Source organism: Salmo salar, chromosome ssa01 (assembly GCF_905237065.1).
Source record: "Salmo salar chromosome ssa01, Ssal_v3.1, whole genome shotgun sequence".
Classification (NCBI taxonomy): domain Eukaryota; kingdom Metazoa; phylum Chordata; class Actinopteri; order Salmoniformes; family Salmonidae; genus Salmo; species Salmo salar.
Window position 1 is genome coordinate 95,605,876 of NC_059442.1, and position 12,736 is coordinate 95,618,611.

Here is a 12,736-nt window from a genome sequence, read left to right on the forward strand (position 1 = left end):
TAGTGAGGGCCGAGAATCCACTCTCACATACTGTAGGTACGTGGTTGCAAAGGGCATCAGTGTCTTAACAGCGCGATTTGCCAAGGCAGGATACTCTGAAAATGTGAAGAAAAAAAAAAATTTGACATTTTTTTCCCCTAATATTAAGTTATGTGAATCACATTTTTATTTGGGGTACCCCCGAAGGCATTACACGTACCGTACCCCAGTTTGGGAATAGCCGCTTTAGACAATGGTTGCATTCCCCTGCTCAGATGTTGCATGCATCAACCAATGGTTGCGTGCCATGTCATCGACTGACAGGTTGCTATAACATATGTGGTTAGCTGATAAATGAAATACCTATCCAGACATTGTAAGATCTGGCAAGCATCAGCAGCACCTAGGCAGAGGAACGGGGCCAAAGGCTGCGTTTAGACAGGCAGGCCAAATCTGATATTTTTTCCCCATTAATTGGACTTTTGACCAATCACATCAGATATTTTTCAGAGCTGATGTGAATTAGTGAAAAAAGATCAGAATTGGGCTGCCTGTGTAAACACAGCCATGAAATAGTCTCATTACAGCTGAGGAGCGGTCATTGGGAGCCTCTAGAGGAGATTTGCACAACAAGTACAGAGAAAAATGCTGAATTTCCATTTCTCTCTCAAAATGGTGTGTACGTTTACTAAATCAAATCAAACTTTATTTGTCACATGGGCAGAATACAACAAGTGTAGACCTTACCGTGAAATGCTTACTTACAAGTCCTTAACTAACAATGCAGTTCCAGAAAGAGTCAAAAAAATATTTACCAAATTAACTAAAGTAAATAATTATAAAAAGTAACACAATAAAATAACGAGGCTATATACAGGGGGTACCGGCACGGAGACAATGTGCGGGGGCACAGGCCAGCTGAGGCAATCCGTACATGTAGGTAGGGGTGAAGTGACTATGCATCGATAATAAACAGCGAGCAGCAGCAGTGTGCAAAACAAAAGGAGGGGGGATGGGGGGGGGTCAATGCAAATAGTCCGGTGGCCATTTGATGAACTGTTCAGCAGTCTTATGGCTTGGGGGTAGAAGCTGCTAAGGAGCCTTTCGGTCCTTGGCAGTAACAATTTACCAGTACTAATGCAAATAACCTAGTGATCTGGTGAAGTATGCATGAACATGATGATATCAACAAGATCACAACTGTTTTTTACATTCATATTTTGTTTATAACAATAGTTAAGGAATTTATGGTTAATTTGATAATGTAAGAAAACCATTCCTACATTAATTTTCATGTCAATTGAGTTCATTTAACTAGGGTAGTCCCCTCCACTCGATAGTCTAACCATGACTATTTTCCACAGAGTCTTGGGATCATGACATCCGGTGTTACGCTAAAATGTTGGATTCATCTAAATGTATTCACCCATCCTTACTCTCAAATAACCTCCCAATGATTTCAGTAAGAACCCACTGGGCACACACTGGTTGAATCAATGTTGGTTGAATCAAAGAGGAATAGACATTGAATTGACGTCTGTGCTCAGTGAGAAGCCAAGCCTAGTATGTGTCACAATTTACTCTCTACGCACTATATAGTGCACTGCTTTTGAACAAGGCCCATAGGGAATGGCCCATAGGGCTCTGGTCAAAAGTATTAAGTGCACCATATAGGGAGTAGGGAGCCATTTGGACCAGACTAATAAGATGCACCATATAGGGAGTAGGGAGCCATTTGAACCAGACTAATAAGATGCACCATATAGGGAGTAGGGAGCCATTTGGACCAGACTAATAAGATGGACCATATAGGGAGTAGGGAGCCATTTGGACCAGACTAATAAGATGGACCATATAGGGAGTCATTTGAGCCAATGTTGCTGTTTAGGAGGAGAACAAAACAGACAGTGTTCAGTGTTCTTTTCTGTCAGAGAGCAGAATCAGATAGATAGGTCTCTCTCACACACAATCTGTTGGAGCAGTTTCCTGGCATTTTATTTTGGAAGGCAGAGGTCAATATTCAATCAAAACTTTGAACTCTGATCAAATACATGCATTCTTTTTGCCAGTCAATTTAATTAGAAACAGAAAAAGCTCATTTTTAACCTGGTTAATTCCAAAGCTGACATATTTTGCATACCGTACCCTAATTAATGTTAAAGGTTATACAATGACACAAAGTACCAGTCAAATGTTAGGACACACCCACTCATTCCAGGGATTTTATTTTTGGTATTTTCTACATTGTAGAAAAATAGTGAAGACATCTAAACTATGAAAAAACACCTAAGGAATCATGTAGTAACCAAAAAAACTGTTAAGCAAATTCTTGAAAGTAGCCACCCTTTACCTTGATGACAGCGTTGCACACTCATGGCATTGTCTCAACCAGCTTCATGAGTCACCTGGAATGCATTTCAATTAACAGGTGTGCCTTGTTAAAAGTTAATTAATGCATTTGAGCCAATCAGTTGTGTTGTGACAAGGTAGGGGTGGTATACAGAATACAGCCCTATTTGGTAAAAGACCAAGTCCATATTATGGCAAGAACAGCTCAAATAAGCAAAGAGAAAACGACAGTCCATCATTATTATAAGACATGAAGGTCAGTCAATCCGAAACATTTGAAGAACTTAGATGGTTTTTTCGACTGCACTTGAAGAAACTATCAAGCACTATGATGAAACTGGCTCTCATAAGGACCGCCACAGGAAAGGAAGAACCAGAGTTACCTCTGCTGCAGAGGATAAGTTCATTAGAGTTACCAGCTTCAATATTTGCAGCCAAAATAAATTAGTCACAGAGTTCAAGTAACAGACACATCTCAACATCAACTGGTCAGAGGAGACTGCATGAATCAGGCCTTCATGGTCAAATTGCTGCAAAGAAAGCACTACTAAAGAACACCAATAAGAAGAACAGACTTACTTGAGCCAAAAATCACAAGCAATGGACATTCGACTGGTGGAAATCTGTCCTTTGGTCAGATGAGTCCAAATTTGAGATTTTTGGTTCCAACTGCCATGTCTTTGTGAGATACAGATTAGGTGAATGGATGATCTCTGCATGTGTGGTTCCCACCGTGAAGCATGGAGGAGGTGTGATGGTGCTTTTCTGGTTACAGTACCAGTGATTTATTTAGAATTCAAGAGATACTTAACCAGCATGGCTACCACAGCATTCTGCAGCAATACGCCATCCTATCTGGTTTGCGCTTAGTGGGACTACCATTTGTTTTTAAAACCCAACACACTCCTGCAAGACTGTTGGAAAAGCATTCCAGGTGAAGCTGGTTGAGAGAATTCCAAGAGTGTGCAAAGCTGTCATCAAGGCAAAGGGTGACTACTTTGAAGAATCTCATTTGTTTAACACTGTTTTGGTTACTACATGATTCCATATGTGTTATTTCATAGTTTTTGATGTCTCTACTATTATTTTATAATGTAGAAAATAGTTTTAAAAAAATAAAGAAAAACCCTTGAGTGAGTAAGTGTCCAGACTTTTGACTGGTACTGTAGATGTTTATTTATTTTATACTTTTTTTCAAGAAATCAGAGAGTAGTTTAACAAAACTTTTTGTAAGCTTTCAAATGATATCAAACCTAACCGTTGATATTTTCCAGTGATGAAGATATGGATGTTTCATGATAGGCTGGGGTATGCAAAATGGGTCAACTTTGAGCACCTCTATCTCCTGAATGTTTTGGCATTCAGGTCTAAAAAGTAACTTTCTGACTACTTCTACCATGGGCAAACATGTATGGAAGGTTTTGTTAAAATCAAAAAGGCGTGCTGTCAGAAAGGGATTGAAATCAAGGTCCAAATGGCACCCTAGTCCCTACATAATGCACTACTTTTGACGAGAGCCCTATGATAAAGTGTGAGACCAGAGCCCTTATTGCACAGCGTAAGTGAAGGCTACAGTTACAAGACATGTAAAGGTGATGGGCATTTCCATCGAATAGGAGCATATCAAATTGGTGTCAAATGAAAGCTAAGAGTCTATCTTTTTGGGAAATGAAGGCATAGAAGGCACCATTTCCCAAGAAAAAAATAGCCTCAAAGCATTGTCAGCACAGTGACTAGAGCACAGCAGTGTACCGTGAGTAGAGCACAGTGAGTAGAGCAGTAGTGTACAGTACAGTGAGTAGAGCACAATGAGTAGAGCACAGTACAGTGAGTAGAGCACAGTAGAGTACAATACAGTGAGTAGAACACAGTACTGCACAGTCTAATAGTACAGTAAAGAAAGGTAGAGTATATTGTACTGTACTCTACTCTGCTGTGATGTCATTCTCCTCATGTTTCACAAGTTTGGACATTCATATCGATAATTATGCATTTCTGTGTAGTACAGATTAGGGACCCATGATGCAATTCTGTTACCGTATTTCCATTATCGGATGTACAGTTAAAGTCGGAAGTTTACATACACCTTAGCCAAATACATTTAAACTCGGTTTTTCACAATTCCTGACATTTAATCCGAGTAAAAATTCCCTGTCTTAGGATCACCACTTTATTTTAAGAACGTGAAATGTCAGAATAATAGTAGAGAGAACGATTTATTTCAGCTTTTATTTCTTTAATCACATTTGGTAGCATTGCATTTAAATTGTTTAACTTGGGTCAAACGTTTTGGGTAGCCTTCCACAAGCTTCCCACAATAAGTTGGGAGAATTTTGGCCCATTCCACCTGACAGAGCTGGTGTAACTGAGTCAGGTTTGTAGGCCTCTTTGTTCGCATACGCTTTTTCAGTTCTGCCCACAAATTTTCTATGGGATTGAGGTCAGGGATTTGTGATGGCCACTCCAATACCTTGACATTATTGTCCTAAAGCCATTTTGCCACAACTTTCGAAGTATGCTTGGGGTCATTGTCCATTTGGAAGACCCATTTGCAACCAAGCTTAAACTTCCTGACTGATGTCTTGAGATGTTGCTTCAATATATCCACATGATTTATTTCCTCATGATGCCATCAATTTTGTGAAGTGCACCAGTCCCTCCTGCAGCAAAGCACTCCCACAACATGATGCTGCCACCCCTGTGCTTCACGGTTGGGATGGTGTTCTTCGGCTTGCAAGCTTCCCCCTTTTTCCTCCAAACATAACGATGGTCATTATGGCCAAACAGTTCTATTTTTGTTTCATCAACCCAGAGGGCATTTCTCCAAAAAGTACGATCTTTGTCCCCATGTGTAGTTGCAAAGCGTAGTCTGGCTTTTTTATGGAGGTTTTGGAGCAGTGGCTTCTTCCTTGCTGAGCGGCCTTTCAGGTTATGTTGATATAGGACTCGTTTTACTGTGGATATAGATACTTTTTGTACCTGTTTCCTTCAGCAGCTTCACAAGGTCCTTTGCTGTTGTTCTGGGATTGATTTGCACTTTTCGCACCAAAGTAGGTTCATCTCTAGGAGACAGAACGTGTCCCCTTCCTGAGCTGTATGACAGCTGCGTGGTCCCATGGTGTTTATACTTGCGTACTATTGTTTGTACAGATGAACGTGGTACCTTCAGGCATTTGGAAATTGCTCACAAGGATGAACCAGACTTGTGGAGGTCTACAAAAAAAAATGTTTTTGAGGTCTTGGCTGATTTCTGTTGATTTTCCCATGATGTCAAGCAAAGAGGCACTGAGTTTGAAGGTAGGCCTTGAAATACATCCACAGGCACACCTTCAATTGACTCGAATTATGTAAATTAGCCTATCGGAAGCTTCTAAATCCATGACATCATTTTCTGGAATTTTCCAATCTGTTTAAAGGCAGAGTCAACTTAGTGTATGTAAACTTCTGACCCACTGAAATTGTGATACAGTGAGTTATAAGTGAAATAATCTTTCTGTAAACAATTGTTGGAAAAATGACTTGTGTCATGCACAATGTAGATGTCCTAATCGACTTGCCAAAACTATAGTTTGTTAACAAGAAATTTGTGGAGTGGTTGAAAAACAAGTTAATGACTCCAACCTAAGTGTATGTAAACTTAAACTGTAAATCCACTTCACTTACTGTAGTTCAATAACCAAAAGAGACTTTTTTGAACTCATGTTGCCATGATGTTTAACAGTTCTTTGGAAAACGTGATTGCATGATTTTACTGTAATTTCATTACCAAAGTTGGAATCTGCACAGTTCTTCCACTAAATTTAATTTTGTACATATTTCAGTGGAAATTGTTAAAAGTAGTCCTTGTGCATAGAGTTGTATGGTTCGTTAAACTTTGAAATCAATGGTTTTGTTAGCATACAATTTTAAAGTGAAAAACCGGAGTCAAAGTGTAAAACCCCTTGTCATTCACTCCTGAAAAAACCTTCAGGGCTGATATCTAGCTGCACCAAAAATTCTACTCATTTCATGAATCTGTAGCACATGGTACATCATTACAGCTCTAGAACACAGTGAATACAGGTTGAAGGCTCTCTGTACATTCTGTTGGATTAAAGCCTCTTCATCAGAATTTAGAATGCAGCCACTGTACTGGACACAACTTAAATGTTACAAACAGCTGGCACCAACACATGAACTGTGGATGGATCCCATGCCAGAAAGGACAGAACTACATAGTGCACTACTTTTGACCATAGGGAACAAATCCCTATGGGGCACTAAATAGGGTGCCATTTGGAATGCTACCCTTGTTGCTGCATAGCAGGGGTACCACAAGGTCATTCAATTATCATCCAGAAAAGCCTAGCCAATCAACCATCCCAGATGTTTTTATTTCACCTTTATTTAACCAGGTAGGCCAGTTGAGAACAAGTTCTCATTTACAACTGCAACCTGGCCAAGACAAAGCAAAGCAGTGCGACAAAAACAACAGAGTTACACATGGAATAAACAACCGTACAGTCAATAACACAATAGAACATGAAGTATTTACCTAGAAGGCTTAAATTCAGGAAGCAATGGAACTAGCCTATGGTACATGTACTGAGTAGAGATGAGAAATTACCAATTATATTAGCTTGATTGCCAGTGTGCACAGTCTATACACACACACACACACACTACATGGCATGGATGGCACTGCCACCTAACCTAAGCCCTGGCTAGCTTCTTCTCCTAAATTCAACTCTATACCCCACACATCATCATGGAAACGGAACCTCTATTGTGGGACAGTGTGGCTCCACTTGAGGGGACCTGGCACGTCCACATGAGTAACAGCTTTGTTTATGTCCTAAATGCACTACATAGGGAATTGGGTGCCACTTGGGATGCAAATAAGTGTCCCAACAGACAGGGGAAAGTGAGGGGGTCATTCATTCCACTGAGGAGGATTGTGGAGAGCCACAAACCAGCTCTCTGGAAGTTTCAAGTTAGCAAACTAGTTCAAGTTCTGTTATAGCAAATGTAACAACAATGTAGGCCTACTTTACAGACTACTTTCAAACTTTGCACACTAGTTTAGTCAGAAATGTAAATGTTTTCACATTGCCACCCGCAAGCGCAACAATATAACAAATGAATTCTCAGCATTGAGAAGGATATAAAATGGTTCCATGCTTGACTACATCCTGATACTAGGAGCGGCCTACGTCACTTTACCTCGGAGCAGGTGAACCAACGATGAAAAGCAGACTCGCGGAATGTTTCAGGTTTCTCCAAAAAACGATGTTGCTTCACTGTGACGCCTGTCAAACCAACCAACTGTAGTCAATGTAATTTGCAAAATGTTAATATTTTTTACGGCGGTATAATTCTCGTCAACAGGTAGCAGCTGGAAGCTACAACCAGCCGTTTGGGAGTGGTTTGTTGGTAGCCTAAATTTCTGATTAACTCTTTCCTTTCTGGTTACAGTAGGTATGCATTCGAATCAACCAAACTAACCGGTTTCTAAACTGTTCTGTGGTTGCCCCACCAACTCCCACCCACATTCAATAAAGTAAAAAGAAGAGGAAAGAAAAGGTAGAAAGAGGATTCCACTTTTGGGAAATCTCAGAAACTCAAATGTTCCAATCAAATTGCATAGGTCCATACACCTAACAGTGATTGTGTCCTGCGTATCGTATTCCAGACAGTTGTACCGAACGGACCAGATCGAGCACTTGAATCTGCTGGACCGGACCCTACAGTTGCATTCTAGGGGCAGTGGACTGGCACACAAAAGCAAAAGGGCTTGTGTATATGAGCTGCCACAGAATAACACATGGAGTCTACTATAGCTAGTATCTGCTATGCTATGTTAGGAATCTTTCAATACATTAGCAGGGATTTTACCCTTTCATGGATAACTTGTACATGTCTGTACAAGACCACAGCACAACCTTCAATCAAACTCGCTGCATTCTGTTATCCATAAACTCACCATGTATCTTTAATGCAGATCACAAGGCTCACTTACTGAAAGCATCTTTAGAGTCATGTTTTTGGATCCCTGGTCCTGTTGACCAGATTAACTTTTGGAAAATCTGACAGAATAAGTCATATGCCTAGTTCTCATCTGTGTTTGTGATTCAATGTGCATCCCAAATGGCACCCTATTCCTTATAAAGGGCACTACTTTTGACTAGAGGCCCTGGTTAAAAGTAGTGCACTGTATAAGGCCCTCAAACTCAACTCTGGACCTCGAAGCCAGTTCCACTACGTTTTTTTTCATTGTTCCCCTCTAATCAGTGACTGATTTAGACCTGGGACAAAAGGTGCATGCAATTAGTTATCAGGTAGAACAGAACACCAGCAGGCTCTGGACCTCTGGTAAGAGTTAAGTACCCCTGATATATAAGGAATAGGGTGCCATTGGGGATGCAAACATTGAGTATTTCCCAGAGTATAATAATAATTCCTCTGTGAATCTTGGATAAAATCTCTCCTTTTCTTAAGATAAACACAACAGGGTAACGACAATGAACAAACCAAATAGTGAACATAGTGATTCCCAACCTCAGTAATCATTACTTCAAAAAGCTGAGAAAAAAAGCATTGACAGAGCATTGCAAGGCTTGATTACTTCTGTGCTTATCCAGCAGACCTTGAAAGCTTGTCTGGATGCCAGTTCTACCATGACTGAACAGCACCCTCTGATGTCAGAAGTTAGTAATACCAATTATTTTCTCTGATGTTCCCATCCAACTCACATCCTTTACAAATGGCTTCATGTCAATCATTATAAAGTCAAATAAAATACTTGCATATTATAAATGTATGTAGGATGTTATGAATGTCTACAGTGAACCCTTAATCTTACCTGAGCTGTAGGGGAAGGGGCTGTAACGTCAATTGGACCAGAAGTTCGATCCAGGCTCTGCTGTTGTTCTGCTGATGTTTCAGTTGAACCCAAAGATTCAGCCAGTTCTGTTCCCACAAAGTCTGTCAACTCTGAGTGCTGGGTATCTGATATAGTCTCATAGATATCTGAGTCCTGAGATAAATGAGATAGCCCACTAGGATCCCCTGGCAGTGTTTTCGTTATCCGGCCATCTGAGATCTGCTGTTTATCTTGATCCTTGATAAGTGTAGGAGGGCTTGACTGCAGCTGGGGAAGTCCGCTTGTGGGCTCAGGTGAGACATGGAGCTTTAGGGAACAGTGCTGCAGCATATCACCAAGACCTTGAGCGTCTGAGGCTGAGGTGAATGAGAAACCTGGAGCTAAACTTTGCCTCTTCAGATCATGTTGCGGGATATCTCTAGTCTCATTATTGGAGGTCTGCAGTCCCACCATGGTCTTCATGTGCTCATAATGCTTGATATCATCAATGTCTTGTGAGACCCCGAACGTGGACATCCTGTGAGTGGTGGCTCTCGCAGAGTGATCCGTGGAGATGCGGACCTGCGTCACAGCGCCTGACCTTTGACCTTTGTTAGACATGTTCAGTGGCTCTCTGTCAGTCGTTGACTGTAAGAATGTGCGACTCTGAGTCCCAGAATTTGTGAGGTCCAGTGGGCCCTGGGTCTTCACAGAGAGCTCCCTCACATACTTGGCAGGGATATAGAAGGGTTTGGTCCTCTGGTCCTTCCGGACGTGCCACCAGTAGTCGTTGGTCCTGGAGACCAGGATGTACCTGTGAACATTAGAGGCCCAGAGAGGCAACATGAAGAATGTGTTTGGGCTGTGCAATGACACGTGTACTGTGCATGTATTGTTAAGATCTATCATCCATATCATGTTGTCTGATCTGTTCCTTTGTAATTTTACTTTTTTAACTAAAGACTAATTTCCATTTTGTGAAATATTTTCTGGACAATAAAGATTTTCAATTCAATTACCTCTCGTTGGGCTTGATGGAGACCAGAGCCCCGTCCTTGGCTGTGTACTCATACTCAAACTCCACCTGCACCATCGCCATGTTACTGTAGTTAGGCATACAGTTACGGTTGTTAGGCCTAGTTAGCCGCTATGCTGGCTGGAGCCTCTGTGTTGAAATGCAGATAGTCACATCAAAACAGTACATTTAAAATGGGCATATCTGACTTTGTGCGTCTCAAACGGCACCCTATTCCCTTTATAGTGCACTACTTTTTAACCAGGGCACATAGAGAATAGGGTGGGCATTTGGGACATACACGCATTAAAAACAAGATGAAAACAAATTCCGATCCAGTAAACTTAGACAGGACTCCGGCCATACAGTAATAGACATTTGGAAACCTCAACATTATCGGAGTCATTGAATTACATACATGTATTTTAATAGGATCTCTGAGGTGGGAGTACTCAGTTACTAACGTCATAGTTGTCCTCAATCAACATGATCCACTTCTGCCTTACAGATTATCGTCATAAAGAATGCAGAGTGACCAGTATTGCTGTTTCTGTTTCATGATTTTAACCTGAACAATGGGCAGGCAGACATCAGTAAAGGTTGTCTCCCATCGCTGTCCATAGAAATAGTGCTACAGGAAGTTGCTGCCAGCAGTCACTGCAGTTCAGAATGTCCTAACCCAAAACATAAAGAGCTCTATAGACTCACAACACAGAGCTCACAGAACAGGAAGCCTGTAGCCCAGCACCAACCTGGGTTGACGATGCACAGCTCACGCCATTGTCAAGCTGCAATTTCAGTTTGCCATATAAGGCCTCCAGAAACACGGGGAGAACTTCCAAAAACAAAGGACTCAATTCCTTCTTCTAATTTCAGCAGTGACATCATTGACAACCAGGACCAATAACCAGGACCAATAACCCTGCTAAGTCTATTCCCTCTCCATACTAACCCATTTAGAGTGGACCGTCTGATCTATGTCAACATGACAGTTGTTTTTTTGTTGTCAACTGACATAATACTTAGTTCAATTGTTCTAGTAAGAGTGCATTTAAAATATTTTCTTTGAGGAAGGGTAACTTTTTGAAAGTTTTGAACTTGATATAGCCTACAGTAACAATCCAACCCTACATTATAAAGAGTCAGATAGGGGTGGCAGGTAGCCTAGTGGTTAGAGCGTTGGACTAGTAACCGAAAGGTTGCAAGATTGAATCCCCGAGCTGACAAGGTTAAAATCTGTCGTTCTGCCCCTGAACAAGGCAGTTAACCCACTGTTCCTAAGCCGTCATTGAAAATAAGAATTTGTTCTTAACTGACTTGCCTAGTTAAATAAAGGTAAAATAAAAAACAGTGCATGTAAAACAGAAGTTAAACATGATTTAATCCCCACTAAGGGGGCCTAGCAGAAGATAAACATGATTTAATCCACACTAAAGGGGGACTAGCAGAAATTAAACATGATTTCATCCCCACTAAGGGGGACTAGAATAAATTAAACATGATTTAATCCACACTAAGGGGGACTAGCAGAAATTAAACATGATTTAATCCACACTAAAGGGGGACTTGCAGAAATTAAACATGATTTAATCCACACTAAAGGGGGACTAGCAGAAATTAAACATGATTTCATCCCCACTAAGGGGGCCTAGCAGAAGTTAAACATGATTGAATCCCCACTAAGGGGGCCTAGCAGAAGATAAACATGATTTAATCCACACTAAAGGGGGACTAGCAGAAATTAAACATGATTTCATCCCCACTAAGGGGGACTAAAATACATTAAACATGATTTAATCCACACCAAGGGGGTCTAGCAGAAGTTAAGCATGATGTAATCCACACTAAGGGGGTCTAGCAGAAGTGTTGTTCAAAGGGAATCTCATGTTACAATAATAATGCACACTAACAGTACATCAAACTTTTACAATAAAACCAATGTAATTCAAGGCTTGACAATACAGTACGTATTCATACCTGGAGGTGGGCATACAGCCAGAAGACTTGTACCAACTCTGTCCTCTACTCTCTGAATGTTCAGTGGATCCCAGACGTTAGAGTGAGTTTAATAAATCTACCATTTGCATTAATTCCCATCATATTACACCTGGTAAATCTTTCTCTTTCAGCATCTATTTTCCATCACATTACCGTTCACTTGTCCAAGTATGTTTTGAGCTCCTGTAGTGTCGGTTATAAACGCCTAGTTGTCTACCACGGGGCTGTGTGTGTGTGTGCGTGCACAGGTTTCAACTTGCCTGACTGCCTCTGTATCATTTCCTGTTCTACTGACTGGGTATAGGAACAACACTGAGAGAATGGAGACTGGGGGACAGGAACACACACTCAGAGCTATGAAAAATGGGAGTGACTCAATATATAGTTCTATTCAGTCCCTCATGAAACATCATCTGGTTTCCTAGGAGTCTGTGACCAAACTGACCGTTACTTCCCTTTAGAACTACAGTGGGGAATTTTCTCTGGTTATAGGCTAACAGCCATGTGAAATTGATAAATTACAAACAAATATGTGTGCGTCTCCTATGGGCCCT

The 12,736-nt window shown here is 41.0% G+C and overlaps 1 protein-coding gene across 5 annotated transcripts in view; it reads right to left on the reverse strand.

Annotated features, from left to right (window-relative positions):
• LOC106610657 (rho GTPase-activating protein 27) overlaps positions 1 to 12,449 on the reverse strand; it is a 33,528-nt gene extending 21,079 nt beyond the window's left edge. For 4 of the 5 annotated variants that reach the window (XM_045724598.1, XM_014210125.2, XM_014210117.2 and 1 more), the window contains exons 1-3: positions 12,162 to 12,449; positions 10,189 to 10,334; positions 9,170 to 9,983 (exon numbers count right to left, since the gene is read on the reverse strand). In XM_045724598.1, coding sequence (XP_045580554.1) covers positions 9,170 to 9,983; positions 10,189 to 10,286 — 912 coding nt within the window. In that variant the 5' untranslated portion in view covers positions 10,287 to 10,334; positions 12,162 to 12,449. The remainder of the gene's footprint in view (positions 1 to 9,169; positions 9,984 to 10,188; positions 10,335 to 12,161) is intronic. The other variant, XM_014210109.2, reaches the window with a different exon arrangement.
• Between the last annotated feature and the right edge of the window lie 287 nt (positions 12,450 to 12,736).